The sequence below is a fragment of the Carassius gibelio genome, chromosome A13, assembly GCF_023724105.1.
Source record: "Carassius gibelio isolate Cgi1373 ecotype wild population from Czech Republic chromosome A13, carGib1.2-hapl.c, whole genome shotgun sequence".
Taxonomy (NCBI): domain Eukaryota; kingdom Metazoa; phylum Chordata; class Actinopteri; order Cypriniformes; family Cyprinidae; genus Carassius; species Carassius gibelio.
The window spans coordinates 5,773,844-5,794,019 of NC_068383.1; the positions used below are offsets into that span (position 1 = coordinate 5,773,844).

The following is a 20,176-nucleotide window of genomic DNA, read 5'->3' on the forward strand; positions in this document are numbered from 1 at the left end:
ACGGGGGCGTCAATACGTGCAACCACACATGCTACAGACATGTTTTGCTGTGCAAGCACCTGCTCCACCTTCAGTTAACTGAAGTAGTAAAGGCAACACAATGGGAAAAGGCAATATGTGATAAAAAGATTAGCAGAGAGGGAATCTGTGAGTCAAAGTCTGCATGGGTTATAGCCTAGAAAGTACACAGAGTGCTCCCCCTTATAATCATTAAAAAGCTTTTAAGAGTTAGATTTTAGAGTTTTTTTTTATTCAGTGAAGCTCTACACTACTTCACAATTAACTGGTATTTTCCACACAGCATCAACATGTTGATTTTTTTAAATTAAATACTAGACAAATTGTGCAAGGTAGGCCTGCTATTTATTTTCGGACAGTTCGATTCAATAAACCGGTTGAAGAAAACGGTTCACCGATTCTTTTGTGCTCGACCTAATGACTTCATTTGCGATGATTGCCCTTGATTCAAGTCTTTATGATTGTAAAATGTTCCTATGATTAAAACATTAGATTTCTGAAAATTGGATTTTATGTACAGTTCCTGTCACTCATGTCACTACTCTCATTGAAAATGAATGACTGGCCACTTTAGTTCAGTCTTTTCAGTCTTCTGTCCTCTTGAGATTACTTACTGCTCTTCTAAAACACTGTGTGAGTCACGATCTGTCCTGTGGGACTCCTCTGGCATGAGGAGCATCCACTTTATTAACAACAGGCAATGTTCTTACTTTAAGATGAATATTTCTGTCTTGAACATCAAGTCTCACCATGAAAACTATTTGCTGTGATGAGCAAAATAAAGCGATTGAAACAATGCTGTTTGTTCAGTATGTGATGTGTCTCTTCAGGACTCTGTCCATCGATTGGTTCTATTGATTGAGATTTAGGCTCAAGTGTCTGTGATCTTTCCAGAATCCCTCATCTCCAAGGAGCAGTTAAAAGACAGCTGGATCACAGGAGGAATATTTGAGTGCAGTGTTTTGATCATTGTTTAATATGAGAGGTCTAGTTTGTTCAATTGACTATTGACCGTTTCAGTTGGGGGTGATGTCATCAGGGATGACAGAAATAGACAAGATGTATAAATTATTTAATTATGTTAATTTAATTATGTATTTATGTCAAATTAATGAGTTATTAGTATGAGAATAATGGATATATGTGTTAGGGCTGGACCAGACTATTCAGTTATTCTTTCGGTGGGTTGGAATTGGATTTTAAATTTTGAGATTCAAATAATCTTTTTTTTTTTTTTTTTTTTACATCTGGGATCCCCCATGGAATGGTTCTTAATCGCTCTTGGATATAGCTGCTTTTTAATATTGGGCCGAAAAAGTTCTAAGAACTATTTGGTACGGTTACAGTTTGCCTGGTATGATGCATTCGGCCCAGAATTCTCAGCACAGTTAGACGAAGAAAAAAAAAATGTCTGAGCCGGTTTGGTTTGTTGAGGAAACTTTTGCGCTTATTTATATTATACCTGTCTTCACCTTCACGTCAAGAGTTGTGTCCTTTTATCTGTTATTGAATGAAGTAAATATCACATGTAAATGGAGTCCCGAAAACAGAAAAATCTGCTCATCGTCCATATCGCTGTTTATATTACACTACGCACACAGCAACAACTGACGTATTTGTATTGCGTTTAAAAGAGCTCCGTTATCAGCATCACAGTTGAAAATGAAACCGTATCCATGCTGACTGGCCCGTATCGGCATGGTCATGAACGTCATGAATCCATTCATCTTGAAGAGAAGACAAAAATGGAGAAGACCTCAGTTGTGTGGGAGCACTTTAAATTAAGTGAGGAAAAGACAAAGGCAGTGTGCCAGATATGCAATTTGAAACTGGCCTACCACAACAGCACATCGAGTTGGAAAAATTTGTTCTTTAAGTGGTATGCCTAGTATATATTCCTTGGAAGACACTTGCGAATACGGCAGTCATAAAAAAACGTACAACAGCCCAGCCTAATAATAATTTGTCTATATTTAAAGGATTGTTCATAACAGACCTGTGTGTTTTGTATAACTAGTGCTGTGTCTGTACATGGACCATGTAAGTCCTGTCTGCGTGAGGTGTGCTGCGCCGCGCCATTGCACACACACACACTCTTAATGTTAAGAAGCTGACAGAGATGAGCAAGAGAGCGAGCCTTTTGTATAGTGTGTGACTGGACTCAGATGTGTGTGTAATCAGTGAGAAGAATTGTGGGAATTGTAGTCCAGGGTGATCTGGGACAGTCTGTGTGGTGCAAGAGTCAATGTAAAGCACAGGCAAATTCTGGTGGCGAACAGACAGAACCCCTCTCCAAAAATCAGCTTCCAGACACTCCCCACAGTGCAGGATCAAGGAGGGCGATGAAACGGATATGGAACCGGGGGTGGGACGGAGGGCCAGGTCCATGAGGCAGTGCAGCAACATGGACCTGAAGCAGGACCAGCAGAGCAGGAAACCAGGAAGAAGCCGGAGGCACAGGCGGAGCTGAAGACCACCAGATCAGAGCAGATGAGTCCGAAGATCCCACAGCGGAGCAGACGGAGCAGGCAGAGATGATAACCACGACCAGGATGACAGAGGAGCTGAAACAAAGAAAACTGACAGAGCGTGAATGTACACACAGATGTAAATAAAATAATCACATTTTGTTACTTTGCTGCCTGAAATGAAGATGGACAACATTTTGTTTTATCCATCTGTACTCATCTGAAACATCCAAGTGAAAGATATAACACCAACATGTCAAATAAAAATAAAAAAATAAAAGAAGACTCAATGAGCTGGAAAAAGGATCACCCCCTGGTGTCAGTATTTTGCTGAACCACCTTTTGCTTTAACCAGCCTTTAGTCTTTTGGGATTTGTCTCTTTCTCTACTAACTCTGCACATCTAGACTTTGCAATATCTTTGCAGCACTGCTCAGGTGCAGGTAAATTTGATGGAGAGATTTGTGGACTGCAGTCTTCAAGTCATTCCACAGATTTTCAGTGGAGTTTAACTCATTTTAACTTCAGTTTTGTTGTGTGCTTTGGGTCATTGCCATGTTGGAAGGTAACCCTTCTTCCCATTGACAATTTTCTGGCAGAGGGCAGCAGATTTTCCTAAGGAATTTGATGTTTTTGGTCCCATCCATTTTCTTTTTGTAGATTTAGAGTTGACGACCAAGTCCAACCAAGTTTAAAACAGGTTCAGTGGGTTCACATCACATCCTCTGTATAGATTGAAAAATATAATGAATTTTAATGCATTTACAAGACAGAAAAAAAAACACTTCCAGACTGCTTCCAGAAAAGTTTAAGAAGGCAGAAAAACATCAGACTAAATTAATGATTTGAATAAATAAACTGAATAGATTTAGTAATTTAGTTCACAAAGAGCATAATCATTTTAAATACTTTATGTTTTCTAAAGCTTCTCTGTGTGTATGTGTGTGTGTGTGTGTGTGTGTGTGTAAATAATTAGTTTGTTTTAAAAATGTATGGGACCCTGTGAACTACCTTAATTTGGATCAAGAGAATCGGGGAATAGCTTTATAGCATTACATATTTATCACATCAGGACATAGGCCACTGGCTTTGGCCAATCAAAGTTTACAATTTTGGGATGGCCAAACAAATCGTACTCACCCGGACACGCCCCATCACCGTGAGATCGTGACGATTATTGTTCTGACAATAAGCGTTAATCCACTTGAAAGGCTTAACAATAGTCTGCTTATCAGCACAAAACAGAGACCCAATCACATTTAATATGTTTTCTTTTATAAAGAATAAAACAGGTTGAAACAAATACATGAAAGGAAATTAGCTGTAGAGTTATTAGGCCCGGAGAGAGACCAACACAATCAAATTCAACTTCCCTACATCAAAATGTGAAGTCTCTTTCATTTATTCACCTCACATTGTTAAAAAAAAACCTGTATGACTTTATTCTGTGCACTCTTAAAAAAGTGTTATTTCATAATGTCATAGAAGAACCATTTTTCATTCCCCAAAGAACCTTTCAGTTAACTGTTCTTAAAAGAACCATTTTTTCTTACCGTGAAGAACATTTAATAATTAAAATAATCTTTTTCCACTGTAGAGCACATTTTGTGCAATGGAATCATTATATGGATGGTAAATATTCTTCACGGAATAGGTGCAAGTGAAGAAGAGTGTAGAACCCAAAATAATATGTTTAGAAGAAAGTTTGAGCTGCTCACTTCCATAAACTGATGGTTACTGGGGCTCTAAAGTTCCAAAAAGTGGAAGTTTTGGGCTGAAGCTGAACTATTCTTTTTAAAAGTCTATTTTTAAAGTAAGGGTGAATTTTTTAATGCAGTATGACCTTTTTGGCTGTGAGCAGTCACATGCGGCCCGTCTTCAGGGGTTCAGCTGGACAGTTGATCCTCTGACAGGCCAAAGTTTGAATTCCCATCACGATTCTCCTGCCCCCTTTAACTGACAAACACCTTTTCCTCTTCCCCTTATCCTCTGATCCTCCCTCTTTCATTCAGCAACACCAGCTAAAAATAAAAATGTAAACTAAAATCTCTTTTGTTTCTTCTTGACATTAAAACTGGACACTGATGTCTCCTGCTTGCCAGTAATCTTACATGTTCCTCCTTTAAAGTTTCAAAGGAGAGCTTAAATGAAACACAAGTGAGACTTTATTGAATTTTCCAGAGCTATGAAAGAGCAACTTCCTCCGGGAGCTTCTAATACGTGGGTTTTTCTGAGCGAATGTTTTTTAGTCTTGTTTTTTGTTTATTCAATTTCTTACTTTCATTGCCTATTCAAAATCCATTAGAGCCAGACACATAGAGGGGAAACTGGGTAAAAATGCTTTTTAAATGACATAAATGGAGCTGAAATTCTCTGAGTCAGACACTGAGATGTTTCTCACTCTCTGAGTTTGTGGTGGAAGTTATTGTAAGGAAAATAGTGAGATTTTGATCACTGAGAGATCAGATGACACTGTCTTTCATGCTGTCTTGGACTTGCACTTTGTTCTGTCTCTTCAATTTCTCTTTTTATTGCTGTACCATAATATCCCTTTTGATCGTGTTTGATTGAATACGTGAAGCTCTGAGACAATACTAATCTGAGCTACTCTCACATCATTTTCAAAGGCATTCTGGAACAGACGGACAGCTGAAGAGTTTATTGGAAAGCTGAATCTTACCAGGGGTGTTATAGTTAACTAAAACTAAAATCATAAAAATGTAGAGATGCACAGATATGAAATTTCTCAGCCAATAGCGACAGCAGATTATTCAGAATTCTATCTGCCAATACCAGTAGTTTGGCTTTCTTAATAAAAAATAAATAAAACAAATCTCTGCCAACTAATACTGTGAACTATACAGGGAACACTGTCATTTGGTACATTAGAGGTTAAAATGAACAACAACACTAATAGATTCAATGCTACTTATGTTCAGATACTCAACTGCCCATAAGGTAGTTTTCATAAAAAAAACTTGTCTTCAATACTTTAATTTTTAAAACTTAATTCTTACTAGGGTTGGGAACCAAGAACCAGTTTTTTTTTTTTTTTTAAAGAAACGGAATCGTGAGCAATTTTAAATTTTCTGAAAATGGTTCTGGTGCGACACGTGACCAAGCGGTTTGAGTAGCCTTGCGCCTGTGTTCTGATATTCAGCATTTTCCATAAAGCAGTGGTCTCAAACTCAATTCCTGGAGGGCCACAGCTCTGCAGAGTTTAGATCCAACCAGCTCCAAATCAAACCTGCTTGGAAGTTTCTAGTAATCCTGAAGACCTTGATTAGCTGGATCAGGTGTGTTTGATTAGGGTTGGAGCAAAACTGTGCAGAGCTGTGGCCCTCCAGGAATTGAGTTTAAGACCAATGCCATAAAGGATGTCACAAACCAAATAACAGAAATGTTGCCCTGCCTCTTTAATTACTGAGCACAATGTTTCAACAGACGTGCACTCCACAGACTCGCCGCACCGCATAGTGTCTTTAACTGCCGACCGTACACATAGTTTTCTCTGACTGTACATGTACTAGCAGCACTCAGCACCTGCCGCCACTAAATTACATTATATTTGTCCCATATTGTCATTAATATACATACTGACTTCAGTATGTATACTTCAACTTGGACCACTAAATAAATAGACTGCTATTGTTATGTAAGTATGAGGGTTAGATTATTTAGTGTACAGGTCATTTCAAGAGTGATAAACAAAGTGATAGAAAATATTTATTTTCATGCATTTTAAATGTTAAAAAATGTGGAAACCACTCATTGCATCACACCATCTCCTGACTGCATTATTATTTGTAAAATAGGGACTTTATGGAGTGTGTGTATACATGGTTATAAGTATAAAAGTTCATATTTCATTAATTTAGAGAAATTAACAAGTGTCTTAACCCTCGAGGGACTATTTGGCCAACCAGCTTATTCCATTTTGAAAAGCATAATATTATTGATATTGTAAAAAACATCAACTTTGAAACACATGCTGATTGATGGACTAGCATTACTCAACATTACTTACTACCTTCCAGCAACGCTACATTCAGTGAAGGTAAAATAGTAAAAAAAAAACATAATAATAGTGCATTTAAATAGAACCGGAAAATTTGTATACTGTAATATATGTTGAATTTTGCCATTGTCATCCTTTAAATTAAGTTTACAATAAGTAATAAACAGTGTTGAGCATTGAGTAGTTGAGTATTGTGCATTTTTCCTTACCACTATTTTTTTAATAGTTGTTTAATGATTTTAATGGAACTGGAATCGGAACCTGAACCATTTAATGGAAACGGAACCAGAACCAGAGAATTTCTACCGATTCCCAACCCTAATTCTTACTATAATCTACTAATGCCAATCCAAAACAAAAGTCCACTATATCTGTCTGCCTGTCCTTAAAATGCATTTCTTGACTATATAAGATACGCCAAGCAGCTGAAAGATCTCCAAGAATCAGCAGCCAAACTCTCCTTAAGGTCAAACTCAGCGAGTGTCTAATAACAGTACAATCGAGTAGTCAACTTGCCTAGGGCCAATGCAAGAACTCCACCTGGATACAGAACAAACCACTCTGGAGATCTCGCTGTCCTGGAGCTGTTCTCCATTGTAATGTTTACATATGCAATACTCTCCTCTTCTGCTCAAGCTGAGCAACCGCTGGGCTTTGATCCACATTTACTGCCACTATTCTCTGGGGGAAAAGCTCATGGAAATGCAAGCCGAGGAACAACAGAGTAACCTACGGCTGCTAGCTCAGCACTTTGAGTGCCTTTGAAAGGAACGCAGCGGGAGACGTTGGACAAATGTTAGCTGTGGCAATTTTTGCCGATAACATTTGTAAGCTGTCCCATAATACTGAGAATTTGTTGTATGAAGTGCCCACATGCTGTGCTATACGTCAGATACATATTAAATCAGTCGGATCTAAAGAAGAAAAAAATTCTTGGTTTGCAAGTAAAATTGCAAAAGATATATAAGAATAAAGCATGTTACTGTATAAATAATTTTATATTGTAATGTATATATATATATATATATATATATATATATATATATATATATATATATATATATATATATATATATATATATATATATAATTTTTATTAAATTAAATTAATGCATTTAGCAGACGCTTTTATCCAAAGCTACTTACAGTGCATTCAGGCTATCAATTTTTACTTGTCATACCTATATATATATTCTTTAAATATTTTACATATGCTTAAATCAAGAAAATATATATAGATATATATGAATAAATCATCTTTAATTAATAAATCATAAAAATTGTGAAATGTATAAGTTGTGAAATTATATTTATTTCTTATATTTTATTGAAAATATATACTTGTATATAAAATATTATAAAACATATAATAAATATATAAAATATAAAATATAAACTAAATGTTTTTTCAAAAATGTTATATAAATTTTCTATACATTTTCTCCAATATTTATAAGCAGACATACACACACACACACAATGAGTATATCAAGCCAATGAGTGAACCGACATTTTCAGAAAAGAAAAGATACAACATTTTCTTTGTTGTGAAATGCTGTTGAATTTATTTTTTTATTTGTTTATTTCCTCCCAAAGTTGGTGGCTTCTGATGGCGTTCAACAGAGCAGACCCGTGACGGTGGACATTCTGGTCATCGATGCAAATGACAACACTCCCACTTTCAGTCAGGTGTCCTACAGCGTGGAGATCTTCACTAACATGCTGCCCGGAGAGACCGTCCTGCAGGTGAGGACACAGCACTACAGCTCACAAACCTTCACTTGGCTTATGAGAAGTCATGTATGAATCATTTATTCATGATGGAGTGTTTGTTGAGAACTCCAAATGTGATTTGGAGTGTGAAATGAACTCGGCACTATGTTTGTTTCATTAATAACTTAAGACTATAGGCAAATTATTTAATGTGACTCAACAGCATCTGGATTTTATTTATCTATTTATTTTTCTGAAGAAATAAGTAAAAAAAAATGCATTGAAAAATGAAGCAAACAGTCATTAAGCTAAATGAACTCAAAGAATAGCAGGCAATAAAGCAACCTTTTTTAAAGAGGAACCAGATCATATGAACTGAAGCTAATGAACTGCAGTGAGTCATACTGTCTGTTTACATCTTTAACCAGACTTACTGAATCCCATTCATATGCCTAAAAATAGTTTTTCTCCCCAGGTTGCCTTGTGAATAATTTGTATGTATTTTTATGTTAACTTTTCAGTAGATTTTTTCCAGTGTTGATGTATAACTGCCAACTAAAAATGGCGAAGTTTCTGACTTCGGCGTGTTGTTGTGTCACAATGCTTTGAATAATGCAGTCTCCACAGTAACAAACAGCTTTTTCAAAACAGTAGCATGGGAAAACCATTGTGAGATTTATTCCGTTTGTTTTATTTCATTCTTTGAATAGGTTTTTCACTGTGAAATATTTTTTTTCCGCTTTAGCCAAGCATTTTTTTTTTTTTTGTAAGTAGCTTTTCTTTAATTAAATTGCTTTAAATTATTCAGTTTCAAAGTAGCTTTCCAAACACTGGTTTGTTCAGATGACCTGTCAATCTGTCTGTCTCATTCTGTCTCTTTCTTTTGCCACATTTTGTAAGTGACAAATACATCCAAAGTTATCAGTGCATTGAATTTCATCTGAATTGATCTGTGAACGTAATGCAGATTAATCAGCAATATTTAGGTTGTGTATTTGGTGGTAGAGTGCAGTTGACACTTCTGTAAATAAGCAAACTCTGTTTGTGTATAGACCAGCATTAAGCACTCAGAAGACAAATGACAACTGTTCTCATCTGAATTGTGAAAGTGGCTTATGTAGACATGGTGGGCTGACAAAAAGTAGGGCAAAATGATATAAAAGTGAACATAATGTGTGCTTTTCTTTCCCTCAGGCTATGGCATATTCACTCTCTCTCTCAGTAACGATTCTCTCAGCTTTATTTTGGTACTCTGCTCATGTTCTGCTCCGCCTGTGTTTGTCTCATTCCGACACGGCTGGGTCACGATTCAAAGGAAAATCAGTCACATAAAGGCCTGTAGTTTCTCTTGAAATAACAAGCTGCCCAGATCCTCCTGAAATGAGGTCAGAGTTCACAGCTAGGTCAACTTGGCCACTTGGATGTGTTTTATAAGCCATATTTGCCGCCCTTGAGTGTGTGTGTGTTTTTCCATACGTCAGCACTCCAAGCAGCTAAAGACTCGGCTGTATGGATCAGTGCTTCTGGAGAGTTTTCTCAATAATGAGAGCTGTGGATGGAGGTGGCGCTTTCTTATTAGAAGGACTCTGAATTAATTATTCTCAGGGTTTATTTATTGCCCCAGTGCTTTTAAAGATGATAACATTCAGGGTTAAGAGTTTACATCTAAATGATGTCTTCGAACCTAATCAAAAGTCTTTAGTCTTTGATCTGTACCTTTTGTGTTTGAGAATTTATCCTGAATAATCATATTATGCTTCTTTTAAACCTCATTAACACTGAGAGTCTAATCTGCATTTTAATAAGGATGGAATCGTGGATTTTCTGTTATGGTTGATTTAAAGTAATGAGTGTTGAGTTTAAAGAAAGAAAAAGTTCAGCAAGTAGAACTAAGACCTCATCTGTAAATATTATGAGAAAAAATGGCATCTAAATATTATATTAAAAAAGTACTAGGCTTGTGTGCACGGTGCTGTGGTATTTCCTTGGTTTTTAAACCATGCATTCTAGGAGTACCATGATGTTCAATAAAGTATACTACCAGTTAAACATTTAGATGTGTTTCATCATCCGTTCAAAATGAAATACAATTTGTTAGAAAGACAAATGCCTGAAAAATAAATAAATAAATGGACATGATATTTTCAGTCCCATGGAAAATCATATGGCAATATATTGTAATATTTTAGTTATACAATTTATTTTAATATATAATTATTAATTGTAGTTAGTTTTTATAAGTTCTTATACGTTGCACAGCTTGATAAAACAATAACTGTCCATCTTCATTTCAGGCTGCAATGCAACAAAATATGATTATTGATATTTTATAATATATAATTATATGTAGTATGTATTTAATATAATATTTCATGTAATATAATATAGATTTTTAGTCATTGTTTGTAGTTTTATTTTCTAGTAATTTTTTTTATTGTTGTTCTAAACAGTTTAATAGATTTGAAATTGCTCTTTGTGTGTACATTCTCTTTAAAATCAGTTAACACAAAGCTATTAAATACCAAAATCTGAGTACATTACCATATCACTTATTGGAAGGGTAATATCAAACTGTTGTGACACACAGATAAAGAAGATCAGTGTGAACTAGAAGAATGTGGCTTAAAATAAAAATGTCTCTGTTTCTTCTGTCAGCTGACGGCTCAGGACGCTGACGCTGGTTTAAACGGCCTCATCACATACGTCATCCTGGCTGGAGATCAAGGTGATTTCATCATCAACAACCGCACAGGACGAATCACGTTAGCACCAGGGATCACACTGAGAGTCGGTCGTTCCTACGCACTGACCGTCAGAGCGTCGGACAATGCTCCCGACCCCGAGAGGAGGTCAGATGTGACTGCATTACATCAGTTACATCTCTCGGTTTTGTCGGCTTGTGTCTTTGTTCTTTTATTTTCTTTGTTACTTTGCATATAGGAGCTCCATAACTACAGTCTATATAGAGGTTCTGCCACCCAACAATCAGAGTCCACCACGATTCCCCCTACAGACCTACAACCTGGAGATCAGCGAGGCCATGAGGATAGGAGCCATACTGCTGAATCTGCAGGTATACACATAGATTTTACTTTTATATATTTATATATAATGTTAATATATTAAAATATGAATATAATATTTAATAAAAATGTATAAATTGCGTTTATTTTAATCATATATTTAATAAATTATATATTTTTAGCCATGCTTTGACTTTTCATTTTCTGTGCAATATCTATAAAGTGATTTGCAGAAATTATTATCCAGTAATCACAAATGACTGAAAAAGTCTTGAAAATTCATGGGTCAAAAGGTTTTGGAAGCCTGGTCTTAAGCCTTCGCAGGCCGATCAAATTATGAGCCAAAAAAAGGATGTTGGCAGATACACTGGAAATAGAAGGTCAAGCTGAATGCATTGCATTGTGGGATGCAGTATCTCATGCAGTATGACCTTTTGTATACTGCACGTTTTGATAAATGTAGTAGGTCATCTGGGTATTCTGTGCATGTGGAAAATTAGCATACTACTGAATGCACAGGAAAGATATTGCTGAAGTAGTGTGTTGTAAGCCATTCCAGCATGATGTCATGAGAATGTATATGTATTTTACACAAAATGTGGTTTTACAAAAAGTACATTTACTTACGTTTGCATAGACACTAAAACATACAATACTGACATATTTACATCATTTAAACATTCAACATTGATATATTGACATTTGAAATGGTGGTTGAAACAGTTCTGACAAACAGCACAAACACTGTGTGCAACGGTACAGTCAGAAGGCTTTTCAGTCTACAAATCGCATTCATTTACTGTGGTAACACTATTTTGGAGATAAATGTGGGATATTCATATTGAATTGTGTTATATTATTAATGTAACCATGTATTAAATGTATTAAAAGAGTAATGTTTTTTTGTGATGAAGTTGTAGCATTTGTGCATTTATACTAAATGTATTTAGACTACTGTTTTTCATACAAATACTTAGACCCTATAGCAATGTATAATATATATATATATATATATATATATATATATATATATATATATATATATATATATATATATATATATATATATATATATATATATATATATATATAATCATGGTATTGAGGTACAATATGTGCTTACCATGATCCAAATGTATGCTACTATGGAAAACCAGTGACTAATTTTAATAAAACTCAAACAGTCAGAATAATTACATTTGACCATACAAAAATTTTTTTTTTACTTTTTTTTTTTTTTTTTTTTTTTTAGATGTTACTGTTTTTGTTTTTGTTAACGAACATACATTTACATCATCATCATAACACACGTTACTACTGTCAACTCAAGCTACTGTCAAATGTGCATTTCTAAGAGACAAAAAAAACAAAAACATAATATTTATACTGCAAACTGTGCTGACGATATGCATCAAAATCAGGAACACAAACCTGTTTCATGATTTGAAACAATATCACTTAATTATAATTTTGTAATTAAAATAGTATATGATATTATACAACTCAGGTGTACAGACAGATTGAGCTGTCTAACTTTAAAAACAGCATAATCGGTAACAGCAGATATCCTGGAAAATCTACCAAAGGTGTAGGGTTACACACTAATATGTGTTGTAAAATGTCACTGATTCTACATTTGTTCGTTATGTCCTTCAATCAAACTTGGCCTTTTCATTTAAGTGCATTGTTATCCTGCAATTGATTTTGTTACATTGATTTTATGTTTCACCAGCCAGTACTTGTCTGAACTACTAGTGTAAATGAAGTGTGAATTGGTGTATTTTCACAGGCTACAGACCGTGAGCTGGATCCGATCACCTATCAGATAGCAAGCGGTGACCCGCAGCAGGTCTTCAACCTTTCACGAACGTAAGTTTTCATTAATAAATAAAATTCATCAATTAAGAATACAGATCCTATAAAACTACATTTCCCCTAAAAGTGTAACACACGACTCTTGTATTACATTCAGGATATTTTAACTTTTTTGCACATTCTAACAAGCCCAACACAGAACACTGACTCATCCAATTGCGTGAGTTTAGGGATGGGAATATCTAGTACATATATAACATATTGTTTAAACAGCACATACATTTGCATCTCTCTGCATGAGAGTCCCTCAAGACAAAGGCACAAACAAGCTTGCAGTGTGAAATCTTCTGTCAGTGGGAGAGATTGTGTATGAAATTGAAAGGCTTTATTTAATTGTAACATCATATAGTTGGTTTATTTATGACACATAAGACTGTTGTTAGTAGTTACAATAGAGAATCCAGAGAGCAGAAGAGCAGTGCTAGTGCTGTATACATCTCTTGCCTCATTTTCATGGTTCACTTAATCTCTTCTTTTCTTTTGTCTTTTTCTGTTATCTCACCTCACCTAGTCTGTACTCAGTTTTGTCTCTTCTCCTCATCTTGCTTTGCTGTGTCTTGCCTTATCTAATATCATAGTTTCTGTTCTTATCTCTTTTTATCGTGTCTCTTCTAATCAATTATCTTCTCATCATGTCACCTTGATTTGCCTCTTTATGCTTCACCGTGTCTTTATCACTTCATTTACTCTTACCTTATCTCTTCTCATCTGATATCTTCTCTTCTCTTCTCCTCTCTTCTCTTCTCTTCTCTTCTCTTCTCTTCTCTTCTCTTCTCTTCTCTTCTCTTCTCCTCTTCAAAATTCAGTAAAAGAGACAGATTATTAATATCATCAGTAATATCATTGGTAAAAAGTCAGTGAAGGTGTTTTTTTTTTCTTCAGGTGACTGCTGAAATAAAACACTCCTTCATTGATTTGTCTTATAACGGATTTTATTTAATTTTTTTTTCTGCTGAAGAAACAGCAAAGACAGTTGAAGAGTCATTAAAGACGGATGTTAAAATTTAAAGACTTTGCCTTGAATGCTGTGTGGCTGGCAGAAGGTTTTGTGAAGCTGAAAGAAAAGAGAATCTCATTCACTGAAGTGTTTTATATGGCTGTTTCACAGGCTTCAGAGGACACGTTCAATATCACTTTTGTAGGGGTCATCTGAAGAGGAATATAATTGTACACACACACACTCACACACAAACGTGCAAGCAGCAAAGCAGCCTGCTTCTTGTGCTGTGTGTGACTGCAATGTTAACAGGAACTTGTCTGTCCATCTCCCCCATCTTTGGTGCGTTATGATTTGGTTATGAGACCCAATGACTTTTGACATCACTGATGTGATTCATCTCGGAGCACTAAATAAATGCATAGTGTATGTTTCACCATTCACATGCATTTTATGAAAAAAATATCCACCTAAAATCTCCCTATGTGTTTGAAGAAAAGAATCATTGAGCTTGGAAATGAAAAAGAGGAGTGAATGACAGAATTTGGGAAAAGTTTGGATAAAGTGCTCATTTAATTTAGTTGACGAGATTAATCACTCTCCTCAATATAAAAAATTAAAATTTATAAAGGCATAATGAAGAAAAAACAGTACTATAATATTTTGTACAATGATGGTCTTTGGCAGGAGTTTCATTCTTTTTCTCTCTCTCTCTCTCTCTACGTCCCCTCCCAGTTTGTGTCTGTGTACTTTTTTTAAATGGCAGAAAATAAAGCAAAAAATAAATAAAATAATAATAATAATGAGATGAAAATATTTGGACGGAGACATAAAATTAAATAGAAAATTAAATGAACGTGTTGTGTGTCTGTTCAGTATAGGTCTTCTGCTACTAGCCAAACCTCTGGACAGAGAGACCATCGACCAGTATCTCCTCATTGTCACGGCATCCGACGGCAACCCAGGAGGGGTGAGACTGCACCCATCCCACAATATCAGCACTGACTGATTCAAATATCTAATCTCTTCACACCCTCTTCTCATATCTTTCATATAATAGGTTTTATGCCACGTATACGTGTTGCTTTAAACACACACAGTATCTACACAAAAGCAATCGCAAACAAAGCGGAAAACTGTATTTCTATATAATTTGGTATTCATGAGTTTATTACTTTTGCATAGTCATTACTGTCAAACACTGCTCAGGGATGTTCTGTAATGAGACTCAATACACATTCTGTTTAATCACATTCACCTTTTTTAAAAGAACATTTACTTGTATTATCAGCATAGCTTCTCTAATGAGAGAACTTCAGCAAACAGAAATGCTGGAGTGCTAAATGACTGCATGAAGCTCATTTATCAAACTCAGGCTGATATCAGTGTTAATTTTGACACGAAATTTTAATTTAGTTTCAGTCTTAGTCTTTTGACTATAATTCTTTTTAGTTTTAGTCAAGTTTTAGTCATCTGATTTGTTTTAATTTTAGTCTTATTTTAGTCGACTAAAATTGCTTGGTATTTTAGTCGACTAAAATTGCTTGGTATTTTAGTCGACTAAAATAAGACTAAAATCAATAACAGATTTACTAGACAATTTTTTACAGCTGGTATAGGAAACAAACTTAACCAAAATATATAAAACACAAATTCAACTTTATTTCAACACAACTGTGTCTTTATTTCGATTCAAAAGCTTTTATGCAGCAACAAACACTGTCATGATAATGTAAACAATAACTAGCTGCCAATTGACCATCAATAAAAGAAAAATAACGTTAGGTCCAGGACCTTAAAGCTTACAACTGAGCTGAACAATAAGTGCATACATTTAAAGTAAATATTTAATAAGTTGGCAGCTAGGTGGATAAAAAAAGTAAAGTGTAGTATTCATTTGTCTAGCAATATTGTATGTTTTAAATACTACAATATTGCTAGATTTGTATGTATAATGATAGGATGTGAACATTCATGTTTCACATGACTAATATAGAAATATTTGTGATATTGTCAACAAGTAGAACATTATACAATATACTAAACATTAGTATTAATCAAATGTATTTATCATGATATTACGTATTAGTATTGTGCTCGCATCTAATTTGAAGAAGGGGCTATTTTACAGTACTTTTCAGTTCGTAATATTTAATGCTACAACATCTACGCACTGCACTATTCCAATTTTGCTTAGCTTAATAAACAAAAGAACATCGTTGTAAAATTACATTTGAGAAAATGTCCGGGTGGCTCGTCTGTAAATGTCTTTTCAAATTGGTTGTGTTCTTGCCACGAATGAGCGCTCTGCGTGCTTTACACTTTGTTTTGTTTCGTTCGTCGTCAAACGTGAAGTGAGCTGTGGACATTTTGTCGCTCTTTTAGACAGTAGGGACTTTAAGCAACAGCTGCGAATGGAACGGCTACAGCGACCGGAAGTTCGCCGTCACACCGCTGTAGCCAAGAACGTAAAAGTCACTAAGCAACGGTAAAACAGAACAGCGCAACGCAGCATTAATTCATTTATTGAGATCCAAAAAAATATATAATTTAAAAAAGCAAGAGAAGGATTGCTTTTGGCGTTAAATGACAATCTTTTGTCAGAAGAGGAGTTTTTAATATTGTATGATGTAAATAAGTCTAAAAACATAACATTTATTTACCTAACCTCTCACGTTGTAGCGACTCTGGCAAATCAGCTGTTCTCCCGTAGTAGACCGTTAAATTAGAACGTCAGAAAGTAGCAGTTAAATTCGCACAGGCGCAATACAACGCCAGAATGGCGTTGCCGTTCCACCAGAGGCTGTTGCTTAAAGTCCCTATCACCTCTTGGAATGCCGACTTCCCGGGAGCTCATAAAAACTGAAAACCTTCGCTTCACGTCTCAATAAGTCAGGCTCTGATTGGTTCTCTTCTCTCATGCAGTCTGTTCTGTTTTGCCGGTTCTTTTGCTCATTCCTCGCATCTCTCCCGTCTGCTGATTTGATTTTCGTCACAGTCTATTTTCGTCTCGTCCTTTATTCGTTGACGATAATGTCAATCAATTTAGTCATAGTTTTAGTCTCCATCAGTGCCTTCTATTTTAGTTTTCGTTTCGTTTTCGTCGGCAAAAATATATTCGTGACGAAAATAATGACGAAAATATTTAGTCAACGAAATTAACACTGGCTGATATCTGTAGAGCTGATGAGGAGGGAGTTTTCAAGAAAGACAGGCATGTAAAAAGCATTTTGAGACAGAAGGATGTGCCTTAATCTTTCCCTGTGCAACATGGGCAAAATTACTTTCAGCTGGTCAAACAATCCATTAAATAATTTCCATTCCATATCATTGTCATGGAAAGTGCAAAGCAGAAAAAAATTATTTTGTAGTGCACCTGAACATGTTTTTGCCAAACAACAGCTCCATCTATGAATATATAATTCATTTTTAAGAAGCTTTTTTTCTTCCTTCCCCCAATTTTTTCTTTTTTTTGGTGAATTAATTTTTCATGCACATCCCACTGTGATCTAAACTCTACATGCTGATCTTGACTGATCGGTTGAATTTATATTCATCACTGTGTGCTATTAAACTTTTAAGCCCCAGGAACTCAATTGCTTTTGATTTAATTACATATCTGTAAATGTGTTTCTGGAATCTGGAATGGTGTCAGAAACTAAATGGTGACACAAATTTTGAAGTCATTTTCAATATGAAAAAAAAAGACTGACAGACAGCAGCAGGCTGAATGTCAGTGTGCACGCTGTGAAAGGTTCAGGGTTTGACAGTAAGTGCACTCTGAACTCCATGGTTCAGATCTGTCAGGACTGCTCTTTTAGTAAGTTTATAGGCACAAACTAACTAACAATTCCTCTCTAAATTTTCTGCAAAGACCTTCATAATTACAGATTCATAAGGTAGCAAAATCATTTTGTTTCAGGACCAACAAGAATGTTGATCCAGTAATTTGCCATTCTTATATACACTGAACAAAATTATGAATGCAAAACTTTTGTTTTTCCCCCAAGAAAGGCCTATTTCTCTCAAATATTGTTCACAAATCTGTCTAAATCTGTGTTAGTGAGCACTTCTCCTTTGCCGAGATAATCCATGATTATTCAACAGGCGTGCCTTAGGCTGGCCACAATAAAAGGCCACTCTAAAATGTGAAGGTGGGTCCGAAAACCAGTCAGTATATGGTGTGCTCAGCATCTGCCTGACGCAGTACAACACATCTCCTTCACATAGAGTTTATCAGGTTGTTGATTGTGGCCTGTGGAATGTTGGTCCACTCCTCTTCAATGGCTGTGTGAAGTTGCTGGATATTGGCAGGAACTGGAACACAGTCGTGTACGCAGATCCAGAGCATCCCAAACATGCTTAATGGATGACATGTCCAGTGAGTATGCTGGCCATGTAAGAACTGGGATGTTTTCAGCTTCCAGGAATTGTTTACAGATCCTTGCATCATGGGGACATGCATTATCATGATGAAACATGAGGTGATGGCCGTAGATGAATGGCACAACAATGGGCATCAGGATCTCGTCACGGATCTCTGTGCATTCAAAATGCCATTAGTAAAATGCACCTGTGTTCATTGTCCATAACATACGCCTGCCCATACCATAACCCCACCGCCACCTTGGGCCACTCGATCCACTATGTTGACATCAGCAAACCGCTCACCCACACGACGCCATACACGCTGTCTGCCATCTGCCCTGTACAGTGAAAACCAGGATTCATCTGTAAAGAGAACACCTCTCCAAAGTATCAGATAACAACAAATGTGAGCATTTGCCCACTCAAGTCGGTTACGATGACGAACTGCAGTCAGGTCGAGACCCCAATGAGGACGACGAGCATGCAGATGAGCTTGCCAGTTGGAGGTACTGCCAAATTCTCTGAAACACCTAAATAAACAGTGATCCTGAGGCACTCACAAGGAATATAAGTTTAAAACCTTTATTTAAACTTGGCTATCCATTAAAAACATGCCAACATGTTTCGGCCTCTGTGGCCTTCTTCAAGGCAAATTCTCTGAAACACCTCTGGAGACTGCTTATGATAGAGAAATTAACATTCAGTTCATGGGCAACAGCTCTGGTGGACATTCCTGCAGTCAGCATGCCAACTGCACGCTCCCTCAAAACTTGCAACATCTGTGGCATTGTGCTGTGTGATAAAACTGCACATTTTAGAGTGGCCTTTTATTGTGGCCAGCCTAAAACATATCTGTGCAATAATCATGCTGTCTAATCAGCATCTTGATCTGCCATACCTGTGAGGTGGGTGGATTATCTCGGCAAAGGAGAAGTGCTCACGAACACAGATTTAGACAGATTTGTATACAATATTTGAGAGAAATAGGCCTTTTGTGTTCTTGTTGATATTGAATTAATTTGCTATATTTGTAGATTTCCACGGCCACTGTCAGCATTGTCATCACGGATGTTAATGACAACGACCCCACCTTCGACCTCACTCTTCCCAGGAATCTGACTGTGAGGGAGGAAGAGGCCAATGTGTTCGTGGGTCAAGTCAGGGTAAGTTCCATGACAAATTAAACAAATTATCTTTAGGTGTGGTGTGATTTTTAGCTTCTGAGGTTACCGTGAGGTTTACACCTGACGCCCCTTTAACTGTCATGCTGCACAGATCTTCAGATATTAATTCTATTGTTCCCTAATTAAGCCATGGTAAATTAGAGTCATTAGTCACCTTACAGTCAGTCCCTGATGACTGCTTCTGTTCCGCCCTGCCAAGCGATTAGATTTTTAATTAACGTGTTTGATTAATCATGCTTTGGTTGGTAAGAAAGATAATCAATGAAAGATGCGTTAAGATTTCATTCACAATGTTGTGTTGTCATTATGCAGCTCATTACCGTTAAGTTGTTGTTCTGTGATGTCTTGATCACTGAGTTTAGTGCCAATGTGATTGAGAGGAGTGAGGTGGCCCAACGATGTCTTCGTGCTTGAATAAAAATGTGATTGAAATCATTTAGTGCATATTGACCTCATATGACATGAGATTGTTTTCATGAAGTAACTAGTAAATAACCAAAAAATTAAGTTATTGGACATTGCTCAAGACGGATCCCTCCCTATGAGCTGATCTCTCTCTTTCCATCATCTTTC

General features: G+C 36.1%; 1 protein-coding gene across 1 annotated transcript in view; it reads left to right on the forward strand.

Moving 5' to 3' along the window:
- Positions 1 to 20,176, forward strand: part of LOC128026575 (protocadherin-15-like) — a 174,287-nt gene that overhangs the window by 80,301 nt on the left and 73,810 nt on the right. The window contains exons 13-18 of the mRNA XM_052613836.1: positions 8,100 to 8,249; positions 10,872 to 11,065; positions 11,157 to 11,289; positions 13,029 to 13,108; positions 14,928 to 15,021; positions 19,454 to 19,582. Of these exons, the coding sequence (XP_052469796.1) occupies positions 8,100 to 8,249; positions 10,872 to 11,065; positions 11,157 to 11,289; positions 13,029 to 13,108; positions 14,928 to 15,021; positions 19,454 to 19,582 (780 nt within the window). The remainder of the gene's footprint in view (positions 1 to 8,099; positions 8,250 to 10,871; positions 11,066 to 11,156; positions 11,290 to 13,028; positions 13,109 to 14,927; positions 15,022 to 19,453; positions 19,583 to 20,176) is intronic.